The sequence below is a fragment of the Hydra vulgaris genome, chromosome 14 (assembly GCF_038396675.1).
Source record: "Hydra vulgaris chromosome 14, alternate assembly HydraT2T_AEP".
Classification (NCBI taxonomy): Eukaryota; Metazoa; Cnidaria; class Hydrozoa; order Anthoathecata; family Hydridae; genus Hydra; species Hydra vulgaris.
The window spans coordinates 30,271,217-30,292,926 of record NC_088933.1 but is presented as its reverse complement, the minus strand read 5'-3'; the positions used below and the strand labels follow the sequence as shown (position 1 = coordinate 30,292,926).

The 21,710-nt window shown below is 28.8% G+C and overlaps 1 protein-coding gene across 1 annotated transcript; it reads left to right on the top strand.

The window, feature by feature from the left end:
- Positions 1 to 5,417: 5,417 nt before the first annotated feature.
- On the top strand, positions 5,418 to 21,160 carry LOC136091035 (uncharacterized). Its single transcript, XM_065818019.1, has 4 exons — positions 5,418 to 5,789; positions 6,862 to 7,518; positions 11,832 to 11,914; positions 20,869 to 21,160. Exons 1-4 carry the CDS (start codon positions 5,514 to 5,516, stop codon positions 21,158 to 21,160), a joined length of 1,308 nt encoding a protein of 435 aa, XP_065674091.1. The 5' UTR covers positions 5,418 to 5,513.
- The last annotated feature ends 550 nt before the right edge of the window (positions 21,161 to 21,710 follow it).

The following is a 21,710-nucleotide window of genomic DNA, read 5'->3' as shown; positions in this document are numbered from 1 at the left end:
TGAAATTGGTTAGAAATCTTATATTTAGGAAAAAATCTTTTTAAGTAGAGTGAAACCTTTTTGCGTAATAATTTTATAAAAGTTGCGATTTGGATATTTTATTGTTTTGACCGTATATTGCCCGTGTTTTCTCAAGTTTTGCAAAATATCTAAAAACTGCGATAAATTTGACAGCACCTGACCGTTTAGATTTTATATGAACTTGAAATTCGGCAACCTCTTATTTTAATATAAGCTTTAGTTTAGATTTTTTTTTTTTTTTAATTTCACGTTTTGCACGGATCAGTATTTATAAAACTTCTACACTTTTTTGTTTCACGTAGGGATTGCACGGATCAGTATTTATAAAACCTCTACGCTTTTTTGTTTCACGTAGGGATTAGACGGATCAGTATTTATAAAACCTCTACGCTTCTTTGTTTCACGCAGGGATTGCACGGATCAGTATTTATAAAACCTCCTCACTTTTTTGAATTTAAATTTGAAATTATAAAATACTTTTAGTTAATTTTTTGTTATTAATATTACTATAGTATACAATATCTATATAGACCGAACGAATCTCTGTACATATGAAATAGTTTTTGGATATTTGAACGCAGTGACGGATCCAGGAATTTTTGGTGGTGGTGGTGGTGGTAGTGGAGAGGGGTTGGGGTTGGGATGGGTGGGTGGGGAGAACGTAATGTAATATTTTTGTATTTTGTACCACATTTGCGTCTCCTAAAATTAAAAAAAAAGGTCTTAAATTTCTAAGATACCTTTGGACTTTCATACTCTGGTGGGGGCAGGAGAGGATGCATGCCCCCTTCTCCCTGGATCTGTCACTGTTTGAACGATTAAAAATTTCACTAGTTCAAATATCAAAATTACTATTTCGTACAACTCGATAAAATCAGTAAAAAAAAAATTTAATTAGTTTCCTTTGTTAGTGTTGCCAAACCATAAAGATGTAAACACTGCGTGAGTATTTGTTTTTGCAGTTAAGAATTTTTACTAAATGTCATCCCAAGCTCAACTAAGGTTACGATTTCCTTAACTTTAGTTAACCTTTGAATACGCGTCTGGTAGATTAAATTGAGTTTTCTGGTCATATATGGAACGATCGTACGTATTATATGTTTATTATAGCTTTTAAAAAATTTTTAGAAATCATAAATCTTTTTTGCTTAAACTATTTTGTTTTCTGTTTTAAAAATTTATTTTTATTTAAGGCATAAAATATGTCACAAATAAGATTTTGTAGAAAAGTGAAAAAGAATGGTTTTATGTCTCTAACAAATATTTGTTATGAACGTTTTTTTTTTCATTAAAATAGCTAAGTATCCTGTTATCCACGTTCTCATTTGTATTGTGCTAAATCAGAGAATAATTCTTTCATAATCACTCATAATCTCATTAAAATTTTCTACAACTTCTTTTTTTTTTTTTGACCACGTTAAAAATTTACAGCCTTGTGCTCAGAATAAGAACCTGTTGGTTTAGATACCAAGCTTGTCTATTATAAACCTGTTTTTTTAGCAGTCTCACTGAAGCTTACCAATAGTTTGTATTTTGATTTTAAATTTAAACTTTAATACAATCTGATTGTATTAAAGTTAAAGTTAATCATAATAATAACCATTATCATCATCATCGAGTGATATATACCCCAATTGCCAATCAAACTCAAACACAAACAATAAAGGCTAAAAAGGATCATTAACTGCCATGTCCAAAAGTTGCATACGATGGCTGCAGTGTGAAAGAAATGTTAAAACTATTATTTTATTTTCACAACAATAATTAATAGCATCTAATGTACAATTTTCCATTAAGAGTAAAACTGGATAATCTTTAAAGAAAATAAACAAAGTTTGGTAACATTCTTAATTAAACAATACTATTTAGGGATATCTTGGTGTCTGACTTGAGGGGGTTGCCCAAGAAACCAACTTTTTTTTGACCCTGTGAGTTTAAACAACCAAATTTTGGAATATATAAATGGCCTTGACTTACATAATATTTTAAAGATACCAAACTTTTTTGCCTCGATTACCCTATTTTATCGCTAAAATGAGACAAAAAAATACAATATTTCAAAACACGATATCTGCAGATATGAACATGGTAACTACATCAAAATTTCAACATAGCTTCAAGATGATAGTAAAATCCATTTGTCATTTCAATTTTTTGATTGACTCATTTAGTTGAAAGTTATGCCTCTATTAGTAAAAAGAGTTCTAAAGACATATCATTACTTGTATAAATGTCACAAATTAGGAAGTTATTAAGAAGTTATTTTGTGCGGCTGTGGCGCAGTGGTTAGAGCACTTGCTTAATAAGCAGGAGATCAAGGTTCAAAACGAGCTTTGGACATATTTACGCGTCACGGTAAAGAAAGGAGGCGTGAAATTCCTGGTTAAATCCACTTCCGCGGTGCTCCGTGACAAGACCGTAAGGACTTCTTGGAGCACCTAAAAAAAAAAAAAAATTTACCTCAATAAAAGAAAAGCCTAAGATGTATGGATTATATATAATATAAGAGTATTTCCTGAAATTTTCAGCTTATTTCATCCACTCAATCTTGAGATATCATGTTTGAAAATTTTAAAAATTATGTAAAACCATAAGCATGAGAAAATCAAGTTTTTCTTTAAAATAATAAAAAAAGATATTTAAAACTACCAGCATCATAAGAATCACACTTTTCATTTTTATACTCAGACAGTACTAAAATTTTAATAAAACTTTAAATGATAACTGCTGTCATTAGGTTAACCTAATTTCGGAATGTTTTCTATCTTTTGCTCAATCTAACATCATGTGCAATCCTGTCCGCTTTCTCTATGCTATCTTTCTAACACGATTACTTCTATCTTTTGCTCTAAGATATCTTCGTTCTTCCAAAACTCACTTTACTCTCGGCCGTGAAGCGTTTTGACGCTTCTTCTTGGGGGGCTGAACATGTCTTTGCGTGCCTTGGTATGGTGGTCTCTGTATGGCATCTAGCCGGAGGAGAATAAACCACGATACCTTTTCATTTTTATTCTCAATAGCCATATAGCCTTTTTAATAATTCTTTTGACTGCTCTTAATTTCTTTCTAATCGCTTTTCTATTCTTGCAACACGTTTGCGATCTCGCGCGATGGATTTTTCAGCGGTTACCTTTCCATGTAAGCCAAAGTGTCCTAAAACTGCATTCACTTCGCCACTCCCCTCATTGTAATGTAAAACAGCTGAGTTAATTGAACACTCAAACGTTCTTCTTTCAATGAAATAATTTTTGGAACCACGAGTCCATACAACTGAGTTGAACGATTCATTAGTTTTCTGAGTTTGGCCGTGAACGCATTTGTTCAACGAGTCATCTTCTGATAAACTTACAAAGATTGGTTTTAAAAGGCAATGAATGGACATTGGTAAACTTATGGTGTTTTTAAATGTTTTTGTCTTGTTAGTATTATCTAACAGCCATTTGTACCAAGAAGTGTCATCGCGTGGACACATTCCATGCCGCTGTTTCTCATCGGTAAACGCAGTACAGTGAAATAACACTGAGCCGATTATTTTTTTCATGGCATAAACATTGTCTAAGTTGTTTTTCATAGTTTTTCCATAATAGGTTTGCATAGAGTTGATTGTTTTTTCAATCAACTTTCCCTTTCCTGATATGAGATTCTTTGTACCTTTATGTGATTTCACAAGATTTCTAAAACGAGTACCTAAGCGCTTCTAAACATGCTCAATACATCTCAATTTGAGAAGTGTTATACTAAAGTCTTTATAGGGACTCGCTGCTATGACTTCTTTAAAAGACAAAGAATCTCTCTTTCCTAAGTATTCTTTGTAAATTAAGTTGTTCTTTTCCACAGAACGTTCAAAGATTTTAATAGCAACAGCTCCCAACACAGGTCCAGATCACTTAACATTATTAATATTACATACATGTTCAGCATTCCATCTTTCATAACCTGGTGACCCTTGTTGTTTCTCCCTCATAACTACAAATTTATCTTCAACAATATTAGTAACAAATCCATTAAGAGACAAATGGTCTCTTTTCTGCCACGCTCCGTTTATTTTTATACGTTGTTGTGTTGGACCATTTGAAGAATCTTGAAAATTGTTTGCAGCTTTTTTCATGCTTTTTAAAGCTGCATCATTATATGCATTATATATCTCATTTGAATTTAGGTTATCAAAAGCGTTTTTGGCTAAACCATACGTGCTCATGCATTGAGAAAATGTGTTTAAACTTGAATGACCTCAACCAATCTCTCGAAAAGCAATCACCGCTCTTGCATTTGCTTCAAATATATTTCTTCCAGTGGTACTACTGCTATTCTTTACACATTCTTTAGATGAGTAAACAGTAAGACTCCATTGGTCACAAGGTCTACATTTGAACTCGAGATTATGTTAATATCTTCTTTGTGTGTTATCGCACAAAATTTTGTGTGTTATGGTAGCTCAATGGTAAGCATATGACATTTTAGACAAGCTATTTCCAAAAAAATATTTTTGAGAACAGAAAAGTTAATAAAGATATTAAGTCAAAAAAATTACAACACTTCAAATGATTCTGAATATCCATATTTAATTTTTTTGCTCTAGAACACATGCTTATTGTATTTGAACTGTGTCTTTTGGCAGAAAGATCAATTTTTTCCTGTTTCCTAAACCGATCGGGAGGAGCCTTTTTTTAACTTTTCTTGCATTAGTTTGCTTATTCCCATTGTCCATTGTTATATATTTATGTCTAAAAGAGTTAGAAGTAATAAAAAACACAAATAAGTTATTACATCTCAATATACATTTATAAAAATCTAATAAATAATATATCTTATGTCGCATCACGTTGCTTAAAACATATATAAAAGATATTCATTCAATCAATGACTTTTAGTTTATTAAAAACCATAAAAACCAACCTAAGATACACATTACGTTCGATACGGAGTTGAGGATTATCTGAGGAGATAAACCCAAGATATTTGAGATTTCAATTGAAGTTACCAATGAAGAAAAGCGTGAAAAACAACAATGCGAAAAAAACCTTATATACCACTAAATAAAAATGAGAAAAAAAAGAACTTATATTAATTAAACATGTGTAATTTATATACCATTTTAAAGAGGATAAAATTCTGCTCATGAAACAGACTTTTTTTTTTTGTGTGTGTGTGAAAAAATCAAGATTTATTTCTTAGGCAACCACTTTGAGTTTCTATTCTCGCTCCATTTTTTTTTTCCGAGTTAAAAGATATTCCGGTGTTCAAATAATTAACCGATAAAACCGATAAAGTACGCTTCATATTCAAAAACATGTTTAATGTTTCAGATATTCAGACGCTTGAATGGGATTTCCAGAATGTATCCCTGGTGATTTTGTAAATAACGAATATAATTTTATTTCAACCTTTTTTTTCTGTTTATTTATTTTTTTTAAATTGTTACGTTTATGGAAAGGTAAGCAAAAAATGCAAATAAAAAACTACAGAAATGAAAAATATAGCTGTTGTTTGATATGTCAACAACTACATTGAATAGCACCGGTAAAAAGTTCCAGCTCACAGATTCTTTTTTGAGAAGACTATTGGCAAAAGAAGACTATGAAAGCATTAAGACTATAGAACCTGCTATTGTTGTAACAGATAAGCCTGGTCAAAAACTGATGAGAAAACCTAGTTATAAACACACAGCGATTTCTTCAAACTATTTTTATGCTTTAAATTCTCCTGCTAACCAAGACTCGGATCTTATTCTTAAGTTATGCTTAAAAAATATACGAGATATAAAATTAGTGAGTTTTTAAAACTTTAATTTTTGTTATTTAATTAAAATTTTCTACCATTAAATTTGCTTTACTTGTATTTATAAAATCAACAACAAAACAGTGATTTAAGGATAAAGTTAAAGGTGGTAGTGCAGTTTTTGGTAAAGCTACAATTAAGCAACCTAAAATAATTTTATCTTTTAGCTTGTTGCGCTCTCATCAGTGGAAACTTTTTGAACTTAAGAAATATTTATTGGCTTCAGTACATACATAGACTTTCTGCTGCTGTGAGGGAGTAAGCTGCTACATTGACTGTGGGTTTGGCATGGGGCAGCAATCTTTTTTCTTTTATTGTTATAATAAATATTCTTTATGTTTAAAAAGTCTCCTATGACGAGAGCACAAAAAACAAAAAAATGAAGTTGGATTTTGAACCTTAGGATTACCAAGTTTTCCTCCCTCTCCCCTTCTTCCTTGTAATTGAATATGAGATGCTGATTATCCTGATTTTTGTTGTTATCAATTTATTTTAATGAATATGTTAAAAGTTTTTTATAACACTATTATATATATATATATATATATATATATATATATATATATATATATATATATATATATATATATATATATATGTATATATATATATGTGTGTATATATATATATATATATATATATATATATATATATATATATATATATATATATATATATATATATATATATATACATATATCTTTTATTTACTTCTGCATCATAATTATTTTATATTACTCAATTGCATAAAATAATGGTTAAATTTTTTTTTTAAAACATTAATTTTCACTGCTTTTTTACTTTTAAAACATTGTAATTTTTACTGTTTAAATGCATTTATTTAAATGTATTTATTTCAATTATTCCAATTCTAAAAATAAAATAATTTATTTACTTATAGCAGTTTATTTAAATGTTTTTTTTTTTTGCTGGTTTAGGGCAAAACAAAATGTTGTTCTTTTTCATGTTTACAAAAATATCTGCATTTTACATTTTTATGTTTACTTTCATTGTTAACATATATATTTATTACACATTGTATTTTTAATATGTTCTCTCTAGGTCTATGAGAAAACAGATTTTCTTCATGGAGATTTACAGGAGCATGCTGTTCACATGAATTTATTATGTTGTGGAAATGAAAATAATTTATTTAGTGAACTAAATAATCAGTCTCTTAATCACAAGAGAGGATTTACTACTCCTAATAATGCTACTTCATCCCTCAGCAATAATTTCTTTGATAATGTAGCAGGAATTAAAAAAGTTAGGCCGCTTCCGAAGCCTGTTACAGGTACTGAAATGCTCAATGCTTCTTATACAAATGTTTTTCAAATTAGTCCAAGTAAAGAAAGCAGTTCGCTTTCCAATGAGCAATTGTCACAAAGTAGTTTTGTTTTGCAAAGAGGCTTGTCATCTTCTTTAAATCACTCGTGGAATGACATTTTCAAATTAGAAAAACTAGAAGAGAAAGCTTTTGCCGAAAAAAAAAGCAAAGAATCAATTAAGCTTTCATCAAGTCTTACCCAGTCGTCAGGATTTTTTAATTCTCTTAACATTAACAATGATGATAAGTCCAAAAAAAGTTTTAATTCTCTTGATTTGCCTGCAAAAAACTCTTCAGAAACTGAGGAAGTATATCATGTTGAAATTTTGACTGTAGTTAAAAGTAGTAATCTATTTAATATTTTAAGAGAAACATGGATTCAATCACTTCTAGTGAGTATTTTTTTTTAACCAATACTATTATTTTTATTATTGTTGTTGTCATCATTTTATTTTAATGAATGTGTCGAGAGTTTTTTATAACACTATTCAGAAATATTAACTTTCTTCTTTTTAAACTTTCTTTATCTCACAGACTTTTTTTATCTCACAATTTTTCTTTATCTCATAATCTTTCTTTATCTTGCAATCTTCCTTAACTCATGACCTTCCTTTATCTCACAATCTTCCTTTATCTCACTATCCTTTTATCTCATTTTCTTGCTCTCAATCCACAACTTCAAAAGGAAAGCAATTTTGGTTTTTTATAAACAAAATAGACAAAACAAATTTACTCCCAAAAAGGCTGCCAGCAACTACCATTAATATTTAGGACTATAAGATAAAGAAGAGATTTAATAAGCAAGAAAATGGTCAAATAAAAAAGGTAAAGAAGAGACAAGAAATGGTAGACATAAGACTTGAAAAATTGTAAATTGTATGAAAGAATATGTAAAGTTGGTAGAGAATTCTTAAACATTTTTTGTTTGAGGAATAAAAACTAGATAATTTTTTTGAGTTTTTTGAACATAAAGAAACAATGAAATAAATAAATCTCACCATTCAGCAACTTTGCTGAGTGATGAGTCGCTCAAAATTGTATTTTAAACAAAACTAAACAAGAGACAATAGCTTGCTTCAGCAGCAAACCTGGTAGTATTTGTAGAAAATAGAAAGTAATGCAAACTTACAATGATGGAACTGGTGCTCAAACTCGGCAGCTAGAATAGATCTAACTACATTTTAGGTATGTCAGCTTTATAATAATACTTTGGTATTTAAAGAATATTAGGCTTTTTCTCACTGGTTCCATTTAATGCTTGATAGAACTTTTATAATGGCTAACAACTCAGCAGTTTAACAAGAAATTGAAATTTGTATTGATTGTCAGAAAGCAAAATGTTAGGCATAAGAAGGTGCAATCTCCAGAAGCGTCAGTGCAATCTCCAGAAGTGTCAGTACAATCTCCAGAAGCATCAGTTCAATCTCCAGAAGTGTCACTGCAATCTCCAGAGACATCAGTGCAATCTCAAAATTTTTTAAAAATTTGAACTATAAATGCTGTTTTCAAGCAGGTATGTAAACAAAAGTTATGCACTTAATAACTAGTTCAGAGATTGTTAAAGTTCTGAAAAACACTTTTATATGGCTGTGATAGGAATGTTGTTGGGACCACAAGCTGTAAAAAATAACTTTGGCAACAGAAGCCAGAGTAATTTGAATGACAATGGGTTAAACTGCTTTAAAATGTTTTTTGCAAATGATTTTGTCTTATCCTTGTGAGAGGTAACAAAATCAGATTTATGTATGAGAGATGAAGTTTTAGAATTGATTTGCAATCGCATTGTTAAAAACTTTTTAAAAACCTCTAGAACCTGACTAAAATAAAAGCCCAAACAAAATCAAAGATTAAGTAATCTGCGATTAATAGGCCAATCATGATCATTTTAGAGATTAATAGACCAATCATTATCATATCATCAATATGATAATGGTTTTTAATTAAATTTCGAGAGATATTGGTTCTTAAAAAGTTGTTTAAGTGAAAAAGAAATTAAAATTAGAAAGAACTTCAAAACAAGGAGAAAATCATGGGATAGAGTGATACTTGAATTGACACTGACAAAAAGAAAAAAAGAGTCGGTGCCTTTCTGAATTTAAAAGAATACTCATAAGGCACAATTTTAATGTACAGTGACACTCGGATCTTTATTTATTGACAAATGTCTAATTTAAAAGGTATATGTTGAATAAAGGAAATTTCATTTTCAAATAATTTTTATTCTAGTTAATAAGTTATTAGATTTATCAAAGATGCTTATTGAATTTAATCAGTTTTTGTTTTTTAAAACAATTTTTTTTTGTTTTGTTATTTCACCTCCCCAAGGCTGAGAATGCCTCTACAGATGAGGAGGCTACTTAATTGTGTTTATAACCCTCTCTCAACTCTATAACTTCGAAACACGAACCTTGACAAACAAGGCTGCTGCGTGGACAAACAAGTTGAGCGTGGTACTACCAGGGACAATGTGGGGATCAAACTCGGAACCTCTCGTTTATAAAGCAAGCGCTCTACCACGACACCACTACTGCATGCCTACCACGTAGTATCATGGTATAGCAGCGCTCTACCATGACACCATGTTGTAGTGAAAGTGTTTGCAAAGTGAGGACAAATAATTGATAATATGCAATAACCTAATGATTGTCAACTGTTATCCATTAATACAAAGTATTGAATTTTTCTCAATTTAGTTTGTTAAATTTATTTCCTAATAAAAAATGTATAAACTTGAAGAAGTTAAAATTAAATAAAACTAAAATTAAAATAAAAACATTTCTTTTTTAAAACCTTTAAAAACAATCATACCTTATTAAGTATTTAATTTTAAATTAATAAAAAATATTATGTTATTGGCAGTGGTGTCACAAGGGGGATGCGAGCCACACCGAGTGAAACCACAACCTGTCACTGAGGAGTGACACTAAAATAAAAAATGCAAATATAACAGTAAGCCTCCAACTTTTTTATTAAAAGACTTTTTTTTTTTCGAAATTCGAAACCTGCGTCGTTGGTGCCGTTGGTGAAAGTTTATAGGGGTGACACTAAAACTTTACCTCATTGGGTGACATCAACCCGGCAACACCACTGATTAATGGTGTTGTTAACACAGTAAAAAATAAAACTATAATAAGCGTAATAATTTTATTATTCTAAATATTCTAAATATTCTATATTCTATAAGATTATAAATATTTCAGCTAAACTTAAAAATTCTTTTAAAAGCTAATAAAAGAATTTTTAATATGCAAACACTTTAAAAAAAAAAAGAAAATTAAAAAAACACGCTTTTAAAGGAGGCAATCATAATAAATAAGCATGATTTCTTTTAAAGTTAATTTCAAATGCATTCATTTTAAGTAAAAGCCATGTTAAAACACTATGACTTTCTTCAGTAGTGTATTTTTATTTTACATAAAAGTAACGGTAATAAAAAAAGTAATTATGTTTCTTGCATGCATGGTTTCTTTTAAAGTCTTTGAAAAATTTGTTATATATTTTATACGTATTATATATATTATATAATATGTATACAACTTGTTTCTCCGCACAGCGGCCTTGCTTGTCAAGGTTTGTGTTTCGGAGTTTAAGAGTTGAGAGAGGGTTATAACCACTATTAACCTCCTCATCTGTAGTGGCTTTATCGGCCTAGAGGAGGTGAATAACAGCAACAAAAAAAAATATATATATATATATATTTTATTTTTATTTTTTTGATGTTCGCTTTTCTGTCTTTTTTTTAACAAACGTTTGCACATTTGTTGATTTGACTCACCCGAACTAAAAACATTATTCCAAGGATCATCTTGTAAAAAAGTCACAAAGGATTATAGTCAGTTTTTTAGGTATTAAGAAAGATAATTGTTTTGAGTTTGTGCTAGCAGTGTCAATGGTACAAGATCTAAGGCATTTAGCATGATGAGCATTAAAGTTGTCAATAACATTAATATATGCAGATGGATAAAGAGGGAAGACATTATTTCTTTCAATTTGATCAGAAATAACATTTATATAAATGCAGTTTTAGGAAGTAGGAGAACAATGAAAACTAAAAAATAAATTAAAATAAATTAAAATAAATTAAATATCAAAAGGTAATAGCTGAGACCTGAAGATTAAACAATTAATTTAAATTAGTCTCACAACAAGCAAGTAGGTCTGCTTAACTTTGCATGAGGTAAGATTCGATGGTAAAGTTACTTTGAAGAATGCAATTATTTGTACAAGTTTAAATCAATTTGATGGTACTTTTATTTTTTTTTTGGGTTAAATATTTTTTAGTACTTCTGTCATTATTTTGATCAGTAGAGAGAGAACTTGACTCAAACAAAGGTAGTACTTGGCCCACTAAACAATGAGCGACGCAGTTGCTAGATTCCTACCAATCAAATTATCACATCAAAGCTGTCACAAAGATCTCTGTATGTGGCATTGACTCTGCACACTAACAACAGTAACAGGGACACTATCCATATACAGCATAGCACAATTAATGATTTGATATTATACAGCTAGTGATAAAATCAACCTCTCTGAGTGCTACCATAGAGGTAGAGTAACCTCTCTTATTAGGTTTTGTTTAAGGAGAATAAGTTATAAAATGCATCGCTTTTAGATTATAAAAAAATTGTTATTTGAAAGAATATAATTTCATTTATGTTACATTTTTTTTGCAAATTTTTAAGTTTTTTTACTAATTTTTAAGAAAGCTACAAAAGAAATGAACAAGTTTGAAGAAAAAAACACTTCATCAACCAAGCTTCATGCTAACAATAGCAGGTGTTACAAGTTTCTATGTTTTTATATATTTATGTATTCTAAATATATTCTTATATATTAAAACACAGTATGCTGTTTATGCATCTATTTAATGTATATATTCAATTCAAATATACATACACAACATATATGTGTGTGCTATTTTCTTGCTAAATTTTTTTATATTAAATGTTTTGTTACTGATATATTTATATATATATATATATATATACTTACCTTTTTTTTTTAAAATGGTTAAAATGTTATCAATTAAAGAAGCACTTAATTGAGTAATTCTTATCGGTTTGCCAATCAAAGGAATCACACCATTTTCGAAAATGCCATTATAAAACTTAATAACTAAAAGTAATATTTCTCTAAATTGAAAAAATGCAGCACTTTTCTATAAAGAAACTAAATTAGCATTATTTGGTTGCACTCGTTTTGTCCGATACTGTGTATATATATATATATATATATATATATATATATATATATATATATATATATAGTTAGTGTTTTACAATTATTGGATGAATTTAAATGTTTAAAAATATGCGATTGCTTGTCACTCGTAAGGTGCATTTATCCGTGTCGTCAAATGTCTGGAGGTTTCTTATATATATATATATATATATATATATATATATATATATATATATATATATATATATATATATATATATATATATATATATATATATATATATATCTTTATATATATATATATATATATATATATATATAAATATATATATATATATATATATATACATATATATATACCATATATATTAAACATATTATTAAATATATATATATATACATATATATATATATATATATATATATATATATATATATATACATATATATATATATATATATATATATATATATATATATATATATATATATATATATATATATATAGGCTACGTTTGGAGGTGAACCATCCTTTGGCAGTGGCTTGGCGTTTTTCTCGTCAAAAGCGTAAGCAGTAATTTATATATTTGGCAGTGGCTAAGCGTTTTTGTTGTTAGAAGCGCAAACGGAAAATTGGTAATTTGGCTTAACACACAGCGATATTCATCGTATGGCTATCAGGTCCTTTTGCACAACATTTTGAACAACCTGTAAATGTATTATATTCAGTCTGGAAATGAGATTATATTGATTATATTCAGTGATATATAGTGAATAATATATAGCGATTAATAAGATTCAGTGATTATTTTCGACAAATTAGATTCATTGTGCGCAAAAAATTTATCTAGAAAACTATGGACATTATTGTTCGCATGAGTCAGCTGTTTGAAGACACAGTAATTTGATTGATGCAAGCCGCAAACACCATAACAAAAGGAAAAAACCATTAAAAAAAAAAAAAAAGCGTTCTAATTTCTTCAATAGCGGTTTCTCTGTTTCAAGACCTAATGGTCTTCTTTGAGTATCCGCGTTCTTTAGATTTATTTTTATTCTTTATTTCTTAACAATATCTCGAATATTCTTAACAATATTATTTGTATCTGTTCATAAATATTGTAATAAAGAACAGAAAAAAAAACAAAAAACTTTTTGTATAGTGGGGGTTGAGAGAAAAAATGTTCGTACACTATACTTGTTTATACTTCGATAATTAAAAAAAGTTAAATGATCAAGCATTTGCAGAGGAAATTTTATAGTAACAATTTCAATCAAACATTTTTTAGATTTAATCTCATTAGCAGAAAATTAAAGATTACATTTAGATTAAGTTAAAGATAACTAATAAAACTAAAAAACTCATAAACATATATTTTGGATCACTCTCTTCTCTGGTTTATGCATTATCAAAAATTTTCCTAGTATACCGTCTACCGCTTGTTTATCATGCGCCTGTTCTTGTGCAACATCATCTTGTACATTTGTATCCTGATCGTGTGATTTTGTAACCTGATTTTCTAACTGCAAAAAAATAGAGTAAGATAGTAATCATTTATAGATCAAAATTGGAATTACACAGAACAACTTTACAACAACTTTACCTGGATTTTCTGAATAGAAGTTTACCAAAATTTTCTGTTCTCCCCATGTTTATTTTTGACATTAAAAAATTAGTTACGTCGCGACATAACATATGCTGTGGTTTTTACCAGCTCTGCTCCACCAATTTTCTTTAGCAAATGTAACTAAATTAAGCTAGTATGCATATAAAATAAAAAAATAAAAATTTAGTTATTAAACCTCCTGATTATAGCAAAGATGAATATCTACTGTTACACAAACATACTAGCGTTTACAAAATGAGTTTTAACTGTTAATAAAACGTACGAAAAATTTCTTGCAGCAGGACTTTCATAACAAAAGACTAGCAAGTCATAATTTCTGACTGTGTCAATGTGGCAATTAATTATTTCTAAAACATAGAAGTCCATTGATTTTTGGCATATAGAAAGGTAGATTGTCGCGAAAAGAGCTTTTTATCACCGATGAATTAAAATGACGCCCCCGAGACTTTTTTATTACTTATTTATCAGTCGTTTCGCTTTCAGTTGTTTTAAGGAAGTGAATGTTGAAAACGCATTTAAGTCTAATTTAATTCTTAAGCCAATGAAAAAATAATTTTTTCATTATATATTTAATTAAATTTACTACAACTGATTATAGGTAGCCACACTCTTGTCAGTTTTTAATTGTTATTGATTGATATAACAACATTAGAAAACAATAAGAAGCTATACGCATTTTTTGCTTATTATATTTGAATAAAGTAATAAATAATAATGTTCATCAGTATTCATAACTTCAATACAAATATTAACTTATAATAGTTTAATAAAATATATTACATTGAAATATTCAACCGATGTTACCTGTTATTTTCGTGGCAAGAATACATAATTTGTTGAAATTATTTCAACATTTATATTTTCGTAATACGATGCGTTTTTAAATGTCTACTTTCTAATACCTACATTTTTGTTGTTATTTTTTAATTTCGTTTTAATTATGCCTATTTAAACCGCTTTAATTAAGCTGTTATGTGAATCTTTTGACCAATGGCTATATTACTATATTATGACAGATAATATAGTAATATACCTATTGGACGTTATTCTAAACGTCAAACCAACGTTTAGAATAACGTCTTATAATAGTCAATATTGTAAACGTTTGATCGACGTTTAATAAAGTATATATTAAAAGATTTAAAGCGTAGATTTACAATATAAATGTTTGCGTTTAATTAAGGTCGATTAAAGATTTACAATATTGACTAATGCAAGTCGATATTCTAAACATTAGATAAGCGTTCAGTAAATGTACATATAAAAAAGTTTGCAATATACACTTTAAATGAAGAGTCGATATTTAGTCAATAATAGGTCGCTAAACGTTTTATCCATTTTTCGACCGATTTTGACTAAATATTTCGGGGTAAATTTCGGGGTAAACAGCGTTTTTAAGAGAGCAAATGAAAAAGAATCCATTTGGTTTTATTAATGTTAAGAGTTAATTTGTTACCCCAGTAAACACACAAACGTCTATTAAACGTTGAAACAACATTTAGACAAAACGTTTAGACTTGGTCAATTATCCGTTAAGAATGAAACCCAAATTAACGTTTAGAACCAACGTCCATAAAACGACAATATTCAAACGTACTTAACGTTTATTATAGGGTTATTATATGTATATAAAGCATTTAGATTTAGTCTACTTAAAAGTATTTCAAACGCTTAGATCTTTTCTAATAGTTTCTTAGATTTAGTTAACGCAGTTTTAACTTGTATAAGTTTTTAAACCTAATTTAAAATAAGTCTTGAAATATATTAATAAATATAACTGTAAAAGTATACTAGATCTGCATAACAGACCATATTTTTTACAATTTTTATAACAATATATATTTACAAAATTTTATACTATACTGCTTATATTATACTTTTTTCGATAAACTATATATACAATTATAAACTTATATAAAACGTTTTCGTGTTGTTGGGATTTAGGGACGACATAATATATTTATTGATTACCCCATAGATAGCAGAACAAAAAATGTTTGTGCACTATACTTGTTTCGGCTTCGATAATTCAAATAAATACAATTGTCAAGTTTTCGCAGTGGATAATTTGTAGTAACTCTTTTTAGCGTCATTATCAAATATTTTTTAAATTTAATCTCATTTAATAGAAAATAAAATTTAGCATTTAGATTATGTTAAAGATTACTAAAAAAATTAATAAATCAATAAAAATATTTTGGATTACTATGTTCTCTAGTTTATACATCATCGAAAGTCTTTCTAGTGCACATTTATCATGCGCCGGTTTCAGTGCAACATCATCATCTGCATTCGTCTCCTCATCGTCTTCTATATGTTCTTTACTTTATTATTCACACCATTTTCTTCGTTTTTGAAGATGTTTTATTTTTTTTCCTATGTGCCACGAGGCTTGGTTTATATAAGAAGCAATAGCACTATGTGCTTGGGCCATTGACGTATTTGGAAATTTCTATATTATAGATTCTAAAAAAATAATAATTAATGAACTTAATAATAAATCAAGATGGTTCATTTACTTTTGTATCCTATCTATTTTTCCACAAAAAACTAAAGTAAAATAGTTAGCATTTTAAATACACAAAAATCAAAATTTTTACAACAACTTTGCATGCAGAAGATTTTATGAATGAAAGTTTTCCAAAATTTTCTATACCAAGCTCATTTTTGACATTAAAGAACTAGTAAAATGTTGCGACATTTTATGTGCTGTAGTTTTTACCAAATCTGCTTCAGCATTTTTCATAATAAAATGCAACTAAAATAAACAAATATAAATTTAATTATAAAATCTCTTTATCGCAGCAAAGATGAATAACCACAGTTACACAATCATACTTGCGTTTACAATATGACTTAAAACAGCTCAATTTTTCATAAGAATTTAGAAAAAGTTCTTGCACCAGGACTTTTATAAGAAGAGATCAACAACTCAAATCGTTCAACTGTGTCAATGTGGTCAGCAATAATTTCTAAAACATTGGACTTCATTGATTTTTTGACATTTAGGAAGGTAGCTGCCATTGGTTATTGCTAAAAGAGCCTTTTAACTTCCATGATTTAAAATGGCGCACTCGAAACTGGTTTATTATTTATTTACTTGTTGTTTTGCGTTCAGTTGTTGTAAGGAAGTGAATCTTGAAAACGCGTTTAAGTTTAATTTTGTTATATACCTAATCAGAGGCGTAGCAAGGGGAGGGCAGGTAAGGCAGTCGCCCCGGGCGCCACTCTGGATGGGGCGCCATAAAAGGAAAAAAATAATAAAAATTAATATACTCACAACTCAGATCCAGAGCCAACAGCGACTAACAGTCAAACGACTGCAAGATCCCACAATAAACTTTAAAGATGCAGCATCAGATATGAAAATGTTGGAAAACTATCTCAAAGAATTTCGTGATCATTTGTGCCAAAATGCAATTGAGTATAACAAGGGCTGATGTATGGAATGGGGAATTGAAGCTGAGAGGAGAGCCAGACGACGATGAATAATGCCAGGTGAAAGGGCTGGAGATAGTGGCCTCTCTGCTGAAGATGATTTAGCAGAGTTTTGAAAATGATATTCGACCGTTTCCAACAAGAACTAACTACTCGCTTTAGACAATTAAATGATCTCAATGAAAAATTTGGATTCCTGCTCGATGTGAGAGTATTACCAAAGAGGAATAATGATGAAAATCAATAAAGTTTGCAGCAACATTGTTTGGATCTGGGAAACTTGTACATTATAGATATCAGTGAAGCAGAATTATTTACTAAAATCGCAGACTGTCAGATGCAGCTTATATCTCGTGGGGGTCCAATACCAACAATTCCACTGGATTTACTTTCATTTATTTTGTCATACGAAAATGACATTTTTCCAAACTTAAGCATTGCATTACAAATCTTGCTCACAATTGCAGTATCAATAGTCAGTTGCGAACGTTCCTTCAGCAAGTTGAAGCTTATTCTTTCATATCTCTGAGCTTCAATAGGAAAACGTCTTGTTAATTTTGCAGTCCTTAGTGTCAAAAGAGAAACTCTAGAGTTAAGAGACTTTGACAACATAATGGATAAATTTGCTTCAGTTAAAGCTAAAAAGATCAATTTCTAATTTATAAATTGTTGTTGATTATTGGATCTGATTGACCATCAGCCATCTGCCATCTGCATGAACCATAATGGATACGCAATTGGAAACATGAGTTAAATTGAGTTTGCATTATGATTAGCATTTGCATTTTTTTAATTAAAATTGTCATCTACTTGGAAACATTGAGTTTTTTTTTAGTTCACATGTCTAATTCAGGGGGGCGCCAATTTTCAGCATTGTCCTGGGCGCCAGAAACCTTAGCTACGCCACTGTACCTAATGAAAAATTACTTTTCAGTTGTAACACAAAAATCTTCATTATTTACCGAGTCACGGTTGCGTGGTTTTTCAGTCAGTTATTTGTTTTAAATATTTTATTATAATTACTACTACTGAATGTAATCATTACGCTATTGTCAGTTTTTAACTGTTTTTGACTAACAACATTGGACTCTAAAGTACTCTGAATCTTATCTTTAATTTAGAGAGAAAGAAGCTGTACAACTTGTTTGCTTATTTGAATAAAGTAGTAAATAATAAAGTTCTTGAGTATTCACGACTTCAAGACAAATATTTACTTTTAATAATATAATAAAATATATAATATCAAAATATTCAACAACTTTTACCTGTTATATTGATGGCAAGAATAAAAAGTTTGTTGAAATTATCTTAATGTCAATATTTTCGTAATATAATGTGTTTTTTAATTTTTTGAATGTCTAATATCTATTTTTTTCTCTTTTGCAATTCCGTCTTAATTGTGCCTAATTAAACCGCGTGGCTTAAGCTGTCATATCAGTCTTCAGATCAATGGCTATAAAACTATATTATAATATAAAATACGTTTATTAAACGTCGATCAAACGTTTATAATATCGACATATATTAGTCAATATTGTAAACGTTTTATAGACGTTTAATAAACGTATCTGTCCCTAAAACCTATAAATCTTAACGTTTATTTACGGTCGATTAAAGGTTTATAATATTGACTAATATTAATCGATTTTCAAAACGTTAGATTGACGTTTAGTAAGCGTATATATAAAAAAGTTTGAAATGTACATTTCAATTCAACCCTTCTTGCATTTGCTGATTTAAAATGGATTTAGATCGCGTTTAAATGACATTAAATCTATCTTAACGTTTAGAAATCAATTCTAAACGAATTCAAAATATTTAGAAAGCGTTTATACGTTTAATCAAGATCTCTTTACTGCGCATCGGGCATTATAACATTTAATCGACGTTTAATTTATGTTTAACCTAAATGTTTAAATTTACTTTAAATTAATTGAATTGGATTTCATTAAAAAAATCAAAAAATGAAGAGGATTTTTTTTTGCTCGAAAGCAAATTAAAAAAAAACTATTATTGCTTTTTTAAATAAATTAGTTAAAAATGCCTTATGACTATAGCCACAAAACAACACATTTAGAAGACATTCACAATTACTACTTTTTTTTGCAATAAAAAAAATTTTGCTTTCAAATAAATGTGTAGATAACGTGGTGTTTTTAGACAACACGTTTTAATTAAACAATATTTAATAAAGTATCTTTTTTAACGCAACATAATATGCAAAAAAATGTGATTAGTACATACTCTAACGACATTTATATATTTTTTGCATGCTTTCTCTTAGGTCATTTGAATAATTGTCAATTTCTTTGGTTGTCAATTTCTTTGAAAATATTTTTAAATGAAAATCTACCTATAAGAACCTAGAAAAGAATAAATCTAAGGTATGTTTAATTTTTATACTTTTAAATTTTCTTTTTGATTATTATGTATTTTGTTTATTATTTCATTTATATTTCATTTTATAACTTAGGAATATTATAACATAACATTACAACGTCAAAAGTATGAAACAAAAATGAAAAATTAGTTCTATAGTTTCCAGAAAAGATTTTTTTTAAAGAGGCCTTTTAAAGCTAAGGTCACCTTAGCTTAGTTATTTTTAAAGCTAAGGTCATCTTAGCTACACCTTTAAGGTGCAGCAATACTTTCATAATTGTTTTATCAAATTTTCAGAATAAAAACTTCATAACATTGAACTTAAGTTAAATTTTTTTGTTTTTATGAAAAATAGTTTGATGTTTACTTGTTAAATTCTTGTTAAAGGACTCTTTATTCCGCTTTTTTGATTTTTTAAATAAGTTTTTACATGCATTTTTTTTTGCACCTACAAAATTTCATCGAAAAATATTATGTAGCAGATAGTTAAATCAGTTTAGCACTTTTGGTACCAAATTTTCTGTTTTTCCAATATTTTTTTAACGGATTTCCTTTCTTATTTTTTTAGAGTTTTAGAGCAATGACTGCTTAATATATGGCAAAAGTTTGATGATCCTAACTTTAAAACTAAAGACAAGGGATTCATTTAAAGATCAAGTGGCGAAGACTAGGTTGCATGACAAACACTGGGTGTTGTACCCTATATAAAAATTCTTAAATTTTTTTCAAAGCTTTCTGTGGGTTTTCATTTTAAAAATTATTTATATCGTGGACAAATATTTGAATTACAAGTTGTTCAATAACACGCATATATTTTAAATAAAAAATAATTTTATTTAAATATTTTTATTTTATTCACAAGAATATATTTGAACATCAAGTATTTGAAGACTCAAATTGAAGGCTCTCCTTTAGGTTCATTCAAATGACTTCACAAGCAGAGTATATGCAAAAGTATAGAAAAATTATTAAAGATGTAAATATTTGCTTATTAGACTCTTCAACTAATATGACCATATTATCTGAAATATCAACCAAACCATAAAACCTTTCCAATGCAAGTTTTTGCAATTTTGTTGATATACCAGATAATAGCTATGATTATTTATTCAATAGAGATTCTGATGGACCCAACTTTGACACAGTGCCACCTTATACCAGCTCAGATGATGAACATTATTGTGATATTGATGTAATTGACAATGGATCTTTTCAATACGATCTAGCTCAATGGGTTGTTAATGTCAAAATGGCACGTTCATCATGTAATGGATTATTAACCTTGTTGATAAAACATGGATGTCAGCTGCTTAAAGGTAGTCTTTCTATATTGCAAACTCCTTCAACTATACAAATTCAGGAAATATGTGGTGGAAAATACATATATTTTCCACCACATCTTTCCTGAGCTTCACCTTTAAATGAAATAACAGGCCAATGTATCAGCATTTTTCCACTTGACTATATGCATTTGATCTGCTTAGATGTTGTACGTCGTGATCTGCAAGCTTTGAGAAAAGGTAATAGAAAGACGAAATTAAGCAGCAATAACATGTTGCAAATTTCTGGGTTTAAGAAAACTATTTGGGTTTAAGAAAATGCATACCAAGTGAGTTTGTCAGATGCCCTAGATCTTTATTGGTACTTGATAGATGGGAAGCTACAGAGTTCCAGCAATTCTTGTTATATACAGTACCTGTTGTCTTAAAAGGAATATTGAATTCCGAGCAATACAAACATTTTCTAACATTATCTGTTGGAGTATCAATTCTGCTCATTTCTTCAAAAGAGAGAAAAAATAATATGTTGACCTATGCCTTATATTTGTTTAGACAATTTGTTGAGAAATCTCAGCAATTATATGGTAGTGAAATTGTCATGCCTCAGCAATTATATGGTAGTGAAATTCATCATTTACTGCACATTGGTGATGGTGTGGAGTTCTTTGATTCACCACT